Source organism: Cucurbita pepo, unplaced genomic scaffold (assembly GCF_002806865.2).
Source record: "Cucurbita pepo subsp. pepo cultivar mu-cu-16 unplaced genomic scaffold, ASM280686v2 Cp4.1_scaffold000102, whole genome shotgun sequence".
Classification (NCBI taxonomy): Eukaryota; Viridiplantae; Streptophyta; class Magnoliopsida; order Cucurbitales; family Cucurbitaceae; genus Cucurbita; species Cucurbita pepo.
Window position 1 is genome coordinate 113620 of NW_019646432.1, and position 17779 is coordinate 131398.

Consider the following 17779-nt stretch of genomic DNA (forward strand, 5'->3'; position numbering starts at 1 on the left):
TGTTACAAAACTATATTATATTTATTTATGTTTTGAACCGAATATTCATCGATGACTTTATTTTAAAAGTATTTTTGTTTTAGAGCTTTTAAATTTGAATGATATTATTAAAAATATATATATATATATATATAAAGGATATTTTTATTAAAAAAATATAAAGAAAATAATTAATTATATGGAATTATGTATTTAACTGCTCTCGTCTTCTTCCTCTAAATTTGTAGGCACAGTTTGAAGACCGCGAAATGAACCCCGACAATTTGGGAACGGTTGTTGAACCGATGGTGAACCTCCCATTCCGAGTAATGTAAAGCTGCTGCAACTGCATCCAAAAATGGAATCCTCTGTATCGAGAAGCGCGAGAAACGCCTGATTTGGCGCTTAATTTGGCTCAACAAGCTTTCTGAAAATGGGGAAATGGCCGCTCACCCATCCTTCTCTAATTAGCAAATTTGACTCAGTCGCTCTCGATTCCAAACTTGGCGCCTTCGGACGGCAAGAACCAACAAAAACAAACATCATGGTAAAACTTTACTTCTTGTTCCTCAGAGACCAGGAAAACAGAACCACAACGCCTGGGTTTTCTCTGGGAACAAGCTCTTTATTTCTTTTACTATCACTATCTCCTTTATCTCTTCTCTCGGATCCCTTTGTTCGTTCATTCTTTTTAGATTTCTAGGGGTGAATCTGAAGAAGAGGGCATTTCAAATCTCCTCGTGCCTTTTATTTCTGTTTCTCTGTTATTATGTGCTTTGATTTTTCGTGGATTCGTTCAATGCAACATCTAGAATACTGCCGTTTGTGACTGCCATTTGAGTTTTTTTGAGAAAAAAAGAGGCAAAGGACGATGAATTGCTTTCAATGTTGTATGTCAGAGGAGAAAGTCAAAAGGAAATCTTCAAAAAAGAGCGTTAAGGAGCATCAGGAGCCAAAAGCTCTATCCTCATTTGCCAACATTTCCTTTAAATCTGGTTGGCTCTCTTCACATTGGTTGCATATCACTGTTTTTTCAATCTCAAGTCTAAATCTCCATGTAGGTTTTATTAGCTCATTGGAATTTGAAACGCGTTTTCGGGTTTCGACTGTTCTTGCTCAAAATCAGTGTTTCAGCATTGAATCTTGATATGGTTTGAGGCATTAATACACTCCAAGAATTCCCCCTTGTGTTAGTTTTTAATAGTTCATTGGAACTCAGAATGTGTTTCCTCTCTCAAACGTGATATTTGAGTTTCGATTTGTCTTATGGGAGAGAGTATCTGTTCTTCTCCAAATAAATATATATCAGGTTAGGAATCACGACTCTCCACAATAGTATGATATTGTCCACTTTGTGGCTTTGCCAAAAAGCTTCATACCAATGGAGATGTATTTGTTACTTATAAACCCATGATCATTCCCTACATTAGCCTATGTCAGACTCCCTTCCAACAATCCTCAACATATTATCCTAACCCCTAAAACATACCTAGAATTTGGAGTTCGTTGGAATTCCAAATGTGTTTCAGCCTTGTATCTTCCTTGATTGAGTATGGTATTTGAGCTAGGAAACTTTATATGGTTGAGGCATATGGTAGTTTCGTTCTCGGAACGGATTATGTTTCTTAATCACTAACTATCTGTTGGCAGTAATTTGTTTCATTGCTTCATACATGTGTAAAGTGTTTGATGGATTAATTCCTGAATTATTTCGACTCTCTTCCTATTCAACACATTCTACAAGATCCTTGTTTAAGCCTTAGTTGCCTTGATTCTTCAAAATGTAGCAGTTTCAAATCACCGATCATATGTTTAATTCGAAAAACTTGACTGTGAACTCACAGATAACAGTCGGCGAAGGTACATAACTGAGGAGATAAAGAAGTTAGGAAAAGGAAACATCTCTGCTCAAATTTTTTCATTTGGTGAGCTATCTACTGCTACGAATAACTTCAGCCAAGACAATCTATTGGGGGAAGGTGGTTTTGGAAGGGTTTACAAGGGCATCCTCGAAGGCACAAACCAAGTATCGTGACACAACCTTTACTTTCTTTTATGCGAAATAGATTCATTATTGAGTTCTCTATTTATTTGTATTTGGTTTCGTCTTCCTTAGGTAACGGCCGTGAAGCAGCTCGACCGAAATGGATTTCAAGGAAACAGAGAATTCCTTGTAGAGGTTTTGATGTTGAGCCTTCTTCACCATCCTAACCTTGTGAATTTGGTTGGGTATTGTGCTGATGGAGATCAGAGGATTTTGGTTTACGAGTGCATGGCTAACGGTTCCTTAGAGGATCATCTTCTTGGTATGACCTAATGATTCGTTTCTAAATCGATTACGAGCTCATAATATCCCTGAATTATATGTTTGAATTCGTGGACAGTCCTACAAGAAGATTGCATTAAATGAAGTCATCTAGATGTAGCTATATTTCATGTTACATTACAAACATAGTATGTTTCAATGTAAATGTTTCATTTTTAGTAACCGAAATCCAATGAAACCTTGGGATTTTTTATTCATACATCGAAAAAACGAAGGTGCTCGATCTTAAGCTTGCATCAACAAAAAATTTTATATTGGATTCTGAAGTTGGAGCCTCCTATTTTCAGATATACCGCCAGATAAGCAGTGTCTGGACTGGAAGACGAGGATGAAAATTGCCGAAGGAGCGGCAAAAGGACTTGAATACTTGCATGAAACCGCCAGTCCGCCCGTGATATACCGTGATTTCAAAGCTTCAAACATATTGTTGGATGAGGAATTCAATCCAAAGCTCTCTGATTTTGGTCTTGCAAAGTTAGGTCCTACTGGGGATAAATCTCATGTTTCCACTAGGGTGATGGGAACCTATGGTTACTGTGCTCCTGAATATGCGCTTACGGGACAATTGACGACGAAATCAGATGTCTACAGCTTCGGTGTCGTGTTTCTGGAGATTATAACTGGAAGACGGGTTATAGACAATGCTAGACCAACAGCAGAACAAAATTTAATTACTTGGGTATGCTTTTTCTGGTTTGTTATCTCCTCTCACCTGCACACACAGATCATTAAGTCAATGTTTTCAATTTTTCTTGACATTTCTTCATTATTTGATCTTGGTATTAGTGAAGAACATTTAATTTATCTTGTGATGTGATTTACATGTCGATATCTTGTTCCAAACTAAGAAAAAACTTCCTAGCATGTTGATCGATATCGATATTTTTGTGTATGACGAGCTCGAACGTTGAAAGATCTGTTGAGGCTAAAAACTTGTTAATTCTCGTTTGATTGCAGGCACAACCACTATTCAAAGACAGAAGGAAATTTACCCTAATGGCAGATCCAAAGCTAGAAGGAAATTACTCAGTGAAGGCTCTGTATCAAGCTCTAGCAGTAGCAGCCATGTGTTTACAAGAGGAAGCGGGTACTCGACCATTGATCAGCGACGTGGTTACAGCAATCGAATACTTAGCCGCAGACAAGGACATCGATGAAGACATAGATGACGATTCAAATTTGGGACCAGATTCAGGTTCAGGAGAAGGTTCTCCGGATAGAAGTAGGAACGATGGAGATAAAATTGTGGAGGGTGATGGTGATGGTGATGGTGATGGGAGGTGATTTAAAATGGAGTAAACATTTTAAGAGGAAAAAAAAGAGAAGATGTTGTGGAGGTGTGGCAATTGTAAACTGGGGCAGCTTGGCGCTTGGCCCCTCATTTCCTTCCTTCTTTGTAATATTTTCCAATATGACAAAGCCATTTTAAGGATATACTGGACCAATGTGCCAAACGGAATTACAACTTTCATCCCTCTTTTTTGATGTTTTTTGTCTCCCCTCCCAGGGTCTAGGGTTGTTTCAAGGTAGCTACAGCATATTTACCATTATGCCCATGTTGGATTTCACGTCTATTTTCTAACCGTGGTACGTAACGGAGTTTGAAAAGCATAACGTTCGTCTATGTCTGGTTGGCAGTGTAATAAATCTCTGAACTCTAATGTATTTTGTAACTTTTAAATTTGTGTTCAGTGGATTGAATCAACTCAATTAGGCTAATAGATCATCGACTTCGTTCTTATTCCCACTCACGGGTTGAAGGAATTGATCTCTCAGTCCCTCTAGCTCTCGTTCCTTGGATAGATTTAGGATTGTTGTCGCGCCTCCGTTGAAATCGAGCACCATTGCCATTGTGGTTCACCTCAAACCAACTTTGATGTTATAATCGCACATATCAAATTACTCCAAAATACTATCTATATAGAACCATTCTCAACTTTTTAATTAATTTGTGTGGGCATTTCTCTGGGCATTTCTCTTGTTAACTAAATGGGGTCTTACGGGTATTAGACACATACCCATTGGCATAGGGTCTTAGTTTTAAATATGAAATACTGAAATTTGGAGATTGGCACAAGGTCTTAAAACAAAATAATTAAAAATGAAATGCGAAACAACCCATTCTAACAAAATAATTAAAAATGAAATGCGAAACAACCCATTCTAACCTAAGACTAGAAATTTAAATGAGTCTACCCATGCACGTATCACAGTCTTTGCTCGTGATGCCGCCGTCCTCCGTACAAGTGCATCTTGCCTTTACCTAAAAAATGATATTCATGCAAGAGTTATTTTTCCGCATTAGAGATGAGCATGAGACGCTAGTAGCGACTCAGTATGTGGAAATTTAGGGTCGTTACAGTTGGTATCAGAGCTCTAGGTTTTAGATTCTGTAGACTGACACGTTCCATGGTCCCAACGTCGATGTCTCGTCACCGTCAGGTACACCTTGCACAAGATAAGAAAATAGAAACGTTTTCGAACTCGCATGCATTTTTATGTTAATAATACTGAAATTATTGTGACATTTCACCTATTTATTTAAGAGTATGATGTGATGTGTTGCATGGTGAGTGATTTTGTTTGCAATATGATGTTAACTTAGTATATGTGATGGATAGCATAAATTCATAAGTAATGAGCCTTAGACTTAAGAGATACTATCTTGGTTTCTAGAACCATGCTGCCTAGACCACGCAAAAGAGTAAGACGAGGAAGGGAACGATCTCCTATTAGAGGTAGAGGACGAGATGAGACGGAAGAGAGACCACCTCGAGAAGGATCAGAGACAGGGTTTGAATAAAACCCTTGTTGCATGTATGGTCGATAAGTACCCCTGCGAGGGTAGACCTAGTAACTAAGGATAGAGTAAAGAATGACCAAGCAATAGTAGCCGACCAAACTCTAAGCGTAGACCTAATAGTAGTAAAGACGACCGACTTCAACGTAATACTAGGCATTGATTGATTAGCTACAAACCGTGCTAATATAGACTGTTGCAAAAAAAAAAAAAGTGATATTCTCACCACCGGTGAGACCTAGCTTTAAATTTAAAGGCACAAGTATCGAGACTACCCCAAAGGTAGTCTGTAACGACCCAAATAAAAGAATAATAATAATAATAATAATAATAATAATTAAATAATTAAAATAATATTTTTCCTAAACTACTCTCCACTAACCCCTTCCTCTCCAAACTTTCTCTCTTCAACCAACTCATCAGTCAAAATCCCAAATCAGAACCTACAATGAAAAAAAAAAGAAGAAAAGAAAAAATACCAACCAGATTTACTACGGAAGCCAGAGATTTAATTATTGGAGAGAGATCTTGCTTTCTGGTAAGTCATATTTCAGATCTCTTTTTCATTTATCCTATCGATTTCCTTTTCCTTTGTTTAATTATTCAGAACCAGATCTATTTTCTGTGTGCATCTATTTAAATTTTGGTTATCAGGTTATAGAAAATTAACTATAACTGAGGATAATATATCTGTCAGAGAAAAAGATGGAAGATAAGAAGTAAATACACAACAGAGAGGAAAGAAAAGATTCGGTTTAAAAAAAAATTAACAAGTAAATAAGAAAGGAAAGATTTGGGAAGAAGAATTTACACGTGATATCTGTGAATTTGAATGATAACAGAATTAAAAGGAAGAAAAAAAAAATGGAAAACCAGAGAAAGGAAAGATTTGGAAAGAAAATTAATTAGAATACAGGAAAAATACAGATACTTGGAGAGAGGCGAGAATATTGTTAACAAAAATCAGGAAGAAAAGACAAAATAAAAAAAAAAAATTTATATATATAGATAGGAGGCCACATACTGTAAACAAAATCAAAAGGAAAGAGAGACACAAAGAAATGTAGAGACAGAACTAAAAGAGAGAGTACAGAGAAGACCTATAAGAAAAAAAAACAAAGTCAAAAGGAAAGAGTGTTAGGAAGAAATGCAAAGACATAACTAAAAGAGAGAGTACAGAGAAGACCTATAGAAAAAAAATAATAAGGAGAGCAGGATAGAAATAAAAGAGAAAATACAGAGATGCCCAAATACAAAATCAAAAGAAAAAAAATACAGAGAGAGAGAGAAAAATAGAAGGGAAGAGTTGGAGTAAGAATCGATTATAACGTTCAAAGACTTTATCCATGCAAAGTCTTTCATGCTCGCATGAAGTTTAGCACATGAACCATTGTAAGAGTTATAGAATTGAACATGAAATTGATGCCATGGATTCATGTAGGTTGGCTTGGATGCAAAGGGAAAATGGATTCATGTAGGTTGGCTTGGATGCAAAGGGAAAAATCGAACTTTCATTAAGGATAAATTGGTGACACCCGTATAAGCTAACCAGGTAAGTGGCCTTACTATAGGATAGGCTAAATAATTGTATGAGTTATGATGATGTGTGGATTATGATGCTTGATGATATGTGCAGTATATACATATTTTGTTGAGTGACGCTTGATATGTTTGACGCACGTTGTGGCANCGACTCTGAGTATGTGGAAATTTAGGGTCGTTACATAGTCACGATGATGAAAGCAAAGAGATTAGTCCAACAAGGCGGTTGGACAATAATAGGATGTGTCGTAGATGTAAGAGGAAAAGAAAAGACCCTAGAAAACTTGCCAATAGTGAACAAGTTCCCAGATGTATTTCCTGACGAATTACCTAGAATACCCCCTTCCCGAGCAATTGACTTCGTCATCGAACTCGAGCTGGGAACTGGGCCTATTTTCAAAGCACCCTACGCATGGTGCCAGCAGAGTTGAAGGAACTCAAGGCGCAATTACAAGACTTATTGGATAAAGGGTTCATTCGACCTAGCGTATCTCCCTAGAATGCACCAATATTGTTTGTTAAGAAGAAAGATGGATCGATACGTCTATGCATCAATTAGAGAGAGTTAAATAAGAGAACCATAAAGAACAAATACCCTCTCCTAGAATAGAAGACTTATTTGATCCACTCAGAGGGGCAACATTATTTTCTAAGATAGATCTGCGGTCCGGTTACCACCAAATTAAGATCAATGAAAAAGACGTACCAAAGACAACGTTTAGGAAAAGGTACGATCACTACAAATTTGTAGTGATGTCATTTGGCCTCACTAATACCCCAACTATGTTAATGAAGTTAGTGAACCAGGTATTCAAGGACTGTCTAGACACGTTCGTGATCGTGTTCATTGACAACATCCTAGTGTACTCGAAAATAGACCTAGAACACTAGGAACACCTCCGAAAATTTCTAACCACCCTATGAGAGAACAAGTTGTACGCCAAGTTCTCCAAGTTCGAATTTGGCTACGACAAGTCTCTTTCCTAGGACATGTGGTGTCAAAGGATGGAGTATCCGTAGATCCTACTAAGGTCAAAGCAGTCACAAAGTGGGAACGCCCAACTATGGTAACATCAGTACGAAGTTTCTTCGGACTAACAGGATACTATCGAAGGTTCGTGTAGGACTGTGCTAGGATAGCCTCGCTTTTGACATAGTTAACAAGAAAAGAGGTACCATTTATATGGAATGATGCTTGTGAGACAAGCTTTCAGAACCTAAAAGAGAGATTGGTGACCGCCTCGATATTCACAGTACCCGAGAGCTCAGAAGGGTATGTAATCTATAGTGACGCGTCCAAGAAGGGACTAGGATGTGTGTTAATGCAACACGGTAAAGTTGTTTCATACGCATCCCGTTAACTAAAAGAATACAAAAATAATTACCCTACCCACGACCTGGAGTTGGCAGCTGTAGTGTTCACACTGAAAATTTGGCGACGCTACCAGTATGGAAAGAAAACTCAAATTTTTACCGACCACAAGAGTTTAAAATCTTCTTTACCCAGAAAGAGTTAAATATGAGACAGAGAAAGTGACTAGAATTGGTGAACGACTACGATGTAGATATCCAGTACCACCCTAGAAAAGCAAATGTGGTCGTAGATGCTTTGAGTAGAAAGACGGCCCACTCTTTGGCCCTCATTACGAGGGAAGTAAGGGTACAAAGAGAATTCGAGCGAGCCAACATAACTATAGCGACTGAGAGAGTCATAACACAGCTGGCCCGACTCACAGTGCAACCTACGCTTAGGCAGAAATTATTACCTCCCAACGAGAGAATCCAAACCTACAGAAAGTTCTAAACCAGCTAGCCGAGATTCCAGTAGATGGATTCTCGAAGTGCTCAAAGGAAGGGCTATTGTATCAGGGACACCTATGTGTCCCGACAATAGAGGAGCTAAGGAAAGAAATACTAATGGAAGCTCACAACTTTCCCTTTGTCATGCACCCAGGAGGTACTAAGATATACCAAGATTTAAAACAACATTTCTGGTGGAAGAGCATGAAGAGGGACGTGGTCGAGTTTGTGAGCAAGTGCTTAGTTTGTCAACAAGTGAAAGCTCCTAGATAAAAGACAGCGGGGATGTTACAGCCCCTAAGTATACCGGATTGGAAGTGGAAAAGCATAACAATGGACTTCATAGTAGGATTACCCAAAACGATTTAAGGCTATACAGTGATCTGAGTAATTGTCGATAAGTTGACCAAGTCGGCACACTTCTTACCTGGGAAAACCACTTATACAGTTGATAACAGTGCGCAACTGTATGTGAAAGAAATAATAAGACTACATGGAGTTTCAGTGTTTATAGTGTCGGATTGAGATCCACGCTTTACGTCAGCGTTCTGGCGCGGACTTCAAAAAGCGTTGAGTACAAGGCTCAACTTTGGCATCGCCTTCTACCCCCAAACAGATGGATAAATGGAGAGCCTAAACCAAATCTTAGAGGACACGCTACGCGCTTGCGTATTAGACTTTTAAGGAAGTTGCGCTTTCAAGGTACTATTCTAATGACACCGTTGGAGGCCCTATATGGGAAACGGTGCAAGTCCCTGCTATATTGGGACGAGGTAGGTGAGAGAGAGCTAGTAGGACCCGAGCTTGTCCTAGTCGCCAATGAGGCTGTCCAGAAAATTCGGGCAAGGATGCGTGTCGCTCAAAGTAGACAGAAAAGCTACGCCAATGTAAGGCGTACAAACTTAGAGTTCAAGATAGGAGATCTAGTATCCCTAAAGGTAACACCCATGAAAGATGTCTTGAGGTTCGGACGTAAGGGCAAGCTAAGTCCTAGATTCATCAGACCATTCGAGATCCTAAAGCGAATTGGTCCAGTAGCGTATAGATTAACCCTACCTCCCGCCCTCTCAAGAGTGCACGATGTATTTCACGTGTTGATGCTGAGGAATTACATTACGGACCCTATCCACGTAATAGACTACGAACTACTCCAACTCAATGAAGATATGAGTTACTAGGAAAAATCAATAAGAATCTTAGCAAGAGAAGTAAAAGTATTACGCAACAGAAACATTGCGTTCGTTAAGGTGTTGTGGCGAAATCACCACATCGAAGAGGCCACGTGGGAGCGTGAGGACAAAATAAGAGAAAATTTTCTCGAATTAGTATAAGAGTTGGAGACTTTCGAGGACGAAAGTTTTTAGGGGTATATAATGTAATGCCCAATTAGGTTATATAATAATAATAATAATAAATAAATAAATAATAAGTAAGAAAAAAAAAAAGTAACTCACCATCTCTCCTTTAATCTCTCCACCCCTCCGTAAAATACCTCTCTCATCATGTATCAATAATTCTCTACAAAAAAAAACAGAAATAAAACATGAGAAATAAAACATTTTCTCCGAAGGAGAAAGGCAAAGGGAGAGATGATTAGTCTGTTCAATTATTTAGATCTGATTAGGCAGATTGTAGCAAAAGAGTTCATTAAAATTTGACCGGAGATAGAAATACAAAGGAAGAGAGGTAGATTAAGAAAACAGATCAAATAAAAAAAATTCCAAGATTTGGAAAAAAAAAAAACAAACAAACAAAAAACAAAAAGAAATTCAGAGATTTCCCAATCAAAGAGAAAAAAAAAATACATGGTTAAGAGAGGAAAATTTGGAAAGAGATTTCCCAATCAAAGAGAAAAAAAAAATACATGGTTAAGAGAAGAAGATTTGGAAATAAACTGTATGTAAATAACAAAGCCAATACAAAATATGTGAATAGAATTATGAACATAATTAAACAATTAGATATAAGAATAGAATTAAAAGAAAAAAAAGACTCATAAGAAGAGGATTTTATGAGAGAAGAAAAAAAAATTAAATCGATTTAAAATGGTCTCAGTTAATAGATTTTAGGAAAGAAAAGAAAATTAGAATAGATGAAAATAAAAAAAAATATGATTCATTTCTAATATTTGTACGAAAGAAAAGAAAATCAGAATCAATTAAATTGGCGGTGATAGTAAACTGAACCAAAATATAACCGAAAAAATAAAAAAATGAGAATAGGAAAAGGGAAGATATGAGAAATTATTATAATGTATACGAATATAATATTATAACAAACCATATTTGGACGGAAGGATGCAAATAACATGAAATATTAATAATATTGATATATTTCTAATTTAATTTTCGTTATCCAATACAATTTAGAAACAATAAAAACATGAATTCATTATCCAATACAATTAAGAAACAATAAAAACATGGAATTCAATTTTTATTGAGATCGTTTGAGTCGTATTTCACATGTTAGTTGAATTATTAATTAAAATGTGAAATACTAACAAAAGATGACGAGAACAGTGTGATAGGAAGCGAACCCTGACAATATTTAGAGTAGCTCACGAGGAACGGGAGCTTACGTTAATTAAATTAGGGAGTACTTCAGCTAAGGCCAACCAATTAAGTGACCTTATTATAGGATAGGCTAAAGATTGTTTGAATTATGATGATGTATGAATATGACATGTTGTGATATATGTTAAATGTTCGTTATTTATGTTTTGATGCATGACGTACATGTTATATGTAATGCACTTAATGGCTTCTATGTTGAGTATGATGTATGCATGACGATGTTATTAACGTGATGATGTTTTCCATGTTGAACATGTCTTATGATGTTGTATGTCATATTGCATCATGTCGTAGATCGACATAAGACACAACCCTAAGAGTAAGAAAATGTAATTAATGTAAATATCCATGAGCACGTGTTACACAGTGTAACAAAGAGATGAGATAGGGTTGTGTCAGAAGAGACGTATAATTGGATTTAGAGGGACCTCATGCATATTGTATGTTCATGTAAGAGTTATTTTTCCGCATTAGAGATGAGCATGAGACGCTAGTAGCGACCCTGAGTATGTAGAAATTTAAGGTCGCTACACAAAAGTTTAACGAAGATCCCTCACTTCGATGGTCACTATGATCATTAGAGTGAGTTGATGGAAAATTTGCTCAGAGCAAAGGGTCTATAGAGTATGGTGGAGATTGGTTTATCAGAGAAAGGAACAATGCTCACTGAGGCACAAAAGGGCCACCTTGATGATGCTAGACTCAAATATCACCAAGTAAAGCATTATTTCTTCCAGGCAATTGATCGTACTGTCTTCGAACAAATCTTGGTTACCTTTTCCAGACAATTGATCGTACTGTCTTTGAACAAATCTTGGATCGTCGCACAACCAAGATTGTTTGGGACTCAATGAATCGTAAAGCATTACCTCTTCCAGGCAAATGATCATATTGTCTTCAAACAAATCTTAGTAAACTCTTCCAGACAATTGATCATAGGGGTGTACACCCAACCCGGAAACTCGAGAATCCAACCTGACCCAACCCGAAATGTAAGAGTTGGGTTGGGTTGTGTTGAATTTTGGGTTTGGGTTGGGTCCATTTTTTTTAACCCGATCTGATTTGGGTTGGGTTCGGGTACCAAAAGAAAATGATTGGGTCAACCCGGCCCAACCCAAAAATATAAAAAAAAAAAAATTAAAGCCGAAAGACGGAATGTCAAAGCCCAATCTACAATCTTGTCTAGTCTCTGACCAAAGCCAAAATCTGACACTTCAAAACCCAATAATTACTATGGTAGTGAAAGAAAGTTCTCTCTCCCTCCCTGCTACTCTATAAGCTGTAGGCACCCTCCCTCTGCTTTCTGAGTCCCTCGAGGGAAATGCCTTCCTCTCTCCTGTCGTGGAAAATGGACTGTTATTTTAAATCAAGTTATTTTAAATTTATCCATAGCTCTCTCCACTAAATCCATTCTGCTCTCTCCCTACCGTGCTCTCAACTTCTCCACTAAATCTATTCTGCTCTCTCCCTACCTCTCTCTCTACTCTCAGTCATTTCTACCTCTCAACTCAACTTCTACATTAAAGCTAAAGAAATCTACCTCTCCCTCTACCTCTCTCTCTTTGGTTATTCCCTATTCTCATTCTTTCTCTCCTTCTCTCTCCACCATACAAAATTCTCTAAGCCTCTCTCACACCCTCACCTCACTATCTTTTTCTCTCTTTCTCTATTTCACAGCCACCCCAAAATACAACCCTTCAGTCAAAATATAAATCTCTCTTGATACTTAGTGATATAAACCAAAAGACATCAATCATACAATATACTTCAATGAAGATGCGAAGAAAACGTTGTCAAAATTATCAAAAGATGTTTCAATTCATGCCAAAGAAGAAAATGAAGTTTGATTATTATAAATTTTGGGTGGGTTGCATTTTAAGACTTTTTATTTACTCTAGGTTACATTTACATCATGGCTAATTATGGCCATAAAATATGAATGTTACCACTCTTGTAAAGAATGACTTTAATAGTTTAGTTTTTGAGGCTATATAAAAGCCTTGTATGTTGTATTTGTAAGCAGACTTGGAAAATATGGTAAAAGAAGCCTTTGTGTTTTTCTTTAGCCAATGACTAAGTTTCTTTTCAATTCTATGTAGTTTAGGTTGCATGTAGAATCATTCAAGCTCGACATGATCAATCTTGCTTGTGGAGTGATTCGAATCTCAAACAATGTTCTTGCCTTGAGATATTCGATCAACAAGGTAATCCGAATCTTACTCCCCTTGTAGTGATTCCTTATCATATCACTTAGTCTGTCACAAGGAATTTGATATCAATAGCATTCTCTCGCGTTCTTTGTCTTGTTTCTTTCTCGTGCGCCGTCTTTCTCTCTTTAGTCTCCTGGAACGCTATAACGGGTAAGCTTTTTCTCTTTTTGTTATATCCCACTGCAAAGATTGATGATATATTGTTAAATGTTTGAATCATAATAGTTCTATTTTACTTCTTATAGATGGAAAATAATAGTGTAGCTGTATGTGCAAATAGCTCTAGTAATTATAATGCATCGAAACCACCATTGGCTACACAATCTGAATTTAAGAAGAAGAAACCCAGTAAATCAACCGTGTGGGATCACTTTACAAGATTAGAGACAATAATAAGAGGTGCAAGTGCAACTATTGTTCTAAGGAGTATGCTTGTGATACTAATTCTTGTGGAACTAGCACGTTATGGAAGCACTTAAAAAATTAGTGTAGAAAGTACACATATAAGGTGGAGGACAAAGGACAAACCACTTTTAAGTTTTCAACGTTCAATAGATGGAAAGGGTGGTAGTAATATTGTTACTTCATTATTTAGTCAAACAAGATGTAGAGCAGCATGTGCCAAGACGATAATTATGGATGAATTATCATTTAAATTTGTAAGAATGAGGGTTTCAATTTTTTTTTTTTTTTTTTTTTTTTGTAGTATTACATGTCCTAAGTTTGACCCTTCGTCAAGAGTAACCATTGCTAGAGATATATTTCAGCTCTATCGAGAAGAAAAAAAAGAAGTTGAAAGATTTTTTAGTCAGTCATTCCAAGAAGGTTTGTCATACCACTGACGCATGGACTTCCTTGCAAAACATTAATTACATGTTAATCACCGCACATTTTATTGATTCAGAATAGAATTTTCATAAAAGAATTCTCAACTTTTGTCACGTTGCTAACCAGAAGGGAGAGACTATTGACAAGATTATTGAGAGTTGTTTACTGGAATGGAGAATCGATAAGGTTTTCTCTATCATAGTTGATAATGCATGTTCCAATGATATAGCTATTTGATATATTATGAGAAGGCTTAGAAGTTGGAATTCACTTGTCATAGATGGAGAAATATTACACATGAGGTGTTGTGCTCACATAATTAATTTGATTGTGAATGAAGGGCTTAAAGAAATGCATGACTCAATTTCTAGTGTTCGCAATGCCGTGAGGTATATTAGATCATCCCCCAAGAAATTGACAAAATTTAAAAATCGTGTTGAACAAGAAAAAATTAAATGTAAAGCACTTGTTTGTTTGGATGTGGCGACTTGATGGAATTCCAATTATTTGATGCTTGATCATGCCTTGAAATTTGAAAAAGCTTTCAAAGTAATTAGAGGAAGAAGAATTAGATTATGTTGATTACTTCAAAGAGGGGATCATGGAAACAAAAGAACATGACCACCAACCATTGATGATTGGAAAAATGTTGCATTGTTTGTAAAGTTTTGGAAGGTTTTCTATGATGTCACTACGAAGATGAGTGGTTCTTTATATGTGACTTCTAATTCTTATTGTCATGAACTTTGGGGTATTCGAGAACTTTTAATTTAGTGGAGTACAAATGTGAACTCTGTTTTGAGTAACATGAGTTCAAATATAAAAGTTAAGTATGACAAATATTAGGGCTCAGTGGAAAGAATTAATAAGTTGATATTCATAGCAGTGGTACTCGATCCTCGTTACAAATTGGATTACATATCATTTTGCTTTTCGAATATTTATGAAGATGCTATGGCTAAAGTGATGGTGGATGACATAAAGAATTATTTAATTCGTTTGTATGATTACTACAAGTTTTATGATAATGCTCAAGATCATCATCAATCTGAATTAAGACTCACTTCTAAGTCCATGAGTATGGAGATGGACACAATTGATGAAGAGAATTTGAGTGGTTCAATATTAGTATTATCAAGATACAAACGAAGAAGAGAAGAGCAAAATTCACTCGAGTTAAAGAATGATATGGGTCGATATTTATCTGACCCTAGTGAAGAACTTGATGATAATTTTNCATGACCACCAACCATTGATGATTGGAAAAATGTTGCATTGTTTGTAAAGTTTTGGAAGGTTTTCTATGATGTCACTACGAAGATGAGTGGTTCTTTATATGTGACTTCTAATTCTTATTGTCATGAACTTTGGGGTATTCGAGAACTTTTAATTTAGTGGAGTACAAATGTGAACTCTGTTTTGAGTAACATGAGTTCAAATATAAAAGTTAAGTATGACAAATATTAGGGCTCAGTGGAAAGAATTAATAAGTTGATATTCATAGCAGTGGTACTCGATCCTCGTTACAAATTGGATTACATATCATTTTGCTTTTCGAATATTTATGAAGATGCTATGGCTAAAGTGATGGTGGATGACATAAAGAATTATTTAATTCGTTTGTATGATTACTACAAGTTTTATGATAATGCTCAAGATCATCATCAATCTGAATTAAGACTCACTTCTAAGTCCATGAGTATGGAGATGGACACAATTGATGAAGAGAATTTGAGTGGTTCAATATTAGTATTATCAAGATACAAACGAAGAAGAGAAGAGCAAAATTCACTCGAGTTAAAGAATGATATGGGTCGATATTTATCTGACCCTAGTGAAGAACTTGATGATAATTTTGATGTTTTGACATGGTGGAAGGCAAATGAGTTTAAATATAGAGTTTTATCGAAAATTGCCCAAGANGAGTAACATGAGTTCAAATATAAAAGTTAAGTATGACAAATATTAGGGCTCAGTGGAAAGAATTAATAAGTTGATATTCATAGCAGTGGTACTCGATCCTCGTTACAAATTGGATTACATATCATTTTGCTTTTCGAATATTTATGAAGATGCTATGGCTAAAGTGATGGTGGATGACATAAAGAATTATTTAATTCGTTTGTATGATTACTACAAGTTTTATGATAATGCTCAAGATCATCATCAATCTGAATTAAGACTCACTTCTAAGTCCATGAGTATGGAGATGGACACAATTGATGAAGAGAATTTGAGTGGTTCAATATTAGTATTATCAAGATACAAACGAAGAAGAGAAGAGCAAAATTCACTCGAGTTAAAGAATGATATGGGTCGATATTTATCTGACCCTAGTGAAGAACTTGATGATAATTTTGATGTTTTGACATGGTGGAAGGCAAATGAGTTTAAATATAGAGTTTTATCGAAAATTGCCCAAGATGTTTTGGTCGTTCCAGTGTCGACTGTATCTTCTACATCAGCATTTAGGGCAGGTGGGAGGATTCTTGATTCTTTTAGGAGTTCTTTGACACCTAAAACAATGGAAGCTCTTATAGGTACACAAAATTGGATAGGTAGAAAATAGATATTGCTCAACAACTTGAAGATTTGGAGATTGGTTCTAAGATTGAGACACGTAACTCCAAATCTATTGGTTGTCTATTTGTTAAGAAGTATTATATATTGGACAAGTAACTCTAAATCTATTGGTTATCTATTTGTTAAGAAGTATTATATATTGTTATATCACAATTTATATTTTATTTTTGACTTAAGACCTTCAAGCTCCACCAATGTAATACAAGAATAATTATTTTTCAATGTAAGTAAAATATTTGAAGTTACACTATGCTTTATCCAAACAATCTTAAAACGGTACTAACTTTCAAGATGCTATTTTTCTTTTGTAAGAATTAAAAATGAAATAGAGGGTTGGATAGTTTTAAATTTTTAGGCATTTTGTTGAACCGTCTAACTTTAGAATTAATTCATTAAATATTCTTTACATATTTATAGGTGAATTTTTAAGCATTTTGTTTAATGATTATATATTATGATGGTGGATAATTTAATTAGATGTGGTAACTTTAGAATTGATTCATTGCAAATTCTTTACATATTGATAGGTGATAATATGAATGCAATTAAGGGTTTGATATTTTTGATCTACAACTTATAGATAGTAATTGTTTTATCATTTTAGGTCATATAAATTAAAATTTTTTAATTTTTTTGGACCAACCCGAACCCAACCCGAAAATAGAGGGTTGGGTTGGAAATTTTTTTGGGTTGGGTTGAGCTACCAATCCAACCAACCCGAACTTTTGGGTTGGGTTAAAAAAATCCTTCAACCCAACCTAACCCGAACCATGTACGCCCCTAATTGATTGTACTGTCTTTAAACAAATTTTGTTGAGACTCAATGAATCTAAAATTTGGTGAAAACAAAAAAGTGAAAATCTATTGTTGATGTATTAAGGGAGAATTTGAGATCCTATAACAACTCTCATAAATTATTTTGAGAGAGGGATGATAGTCTTGAAGAGTGGCTTTTATAGCTCTATCAATAACGATAAATATAAACTAACCACAAATCTTGGAAAATAATTAAACTAAATACCTAAAAATACTCTAGCGAAAAAAAAAACTTTATTTAACATAATCAAATTCTTCTACCATCCCTTCCTTCAACCTATTCTTATTTCTCAAGAATTAGTTCAAGTCAGACAAATTC

The 17779-nt window shown here is 35.8% G+C and overlaps 1 protein-coding gene across 1 annotated transcript; it reads left to right on the plus strand.

The window, feature by feature from the left end:
* The first annotated feature begins 532 nt into the window (after positions 1-532).
* Positions 533-3936, plus strand: LOC111783808 (probable serine/threonine-protein kinase PBL23). The gene is made up of 5 exons (XM_023664648.1): positions 533-974; positions 1824-2005; positions 2096-2285; positions 2593-2984; positions 3263-3936. Exons 1-5 carry the CDS (start codon positions 851-853, stop codon positions 3587-3589), a joined length of 1215 nt encoding a protein of 404 aa, XP_023520416.1. The 5' UTR covers positions 533-850; the 3' UTR covers positions 3590-3936.
* Positions 3937-17779: the final 13843 nt, after the last annotated feature.

Excerpts from the sequence above, each read along its gene's own strand:
- LOC111783808 (XM_023664648.1), top strand. The coding sequence starts at position 851 with ATGAATTGCTTTCAATGTTGTATGTCAGAGGAGAAAGTCAAAAGGAAA. Across the intron at positions 2,006-2,095 it reads TCCTCGAAGGCACAAACCAA|GTAACGGCCGTGAAGCAGCT; the intron begins GTATCGTGACAC and ends CGTCTTCCTTAG. Across the intron at positions 2,286-2,592 it reads CTTAGAGGATCATCTTCTTG|ATATACCGCCAGATAAGCAG; the intron begins GTATGACCTAAT and ends TCCTATTTTCAG.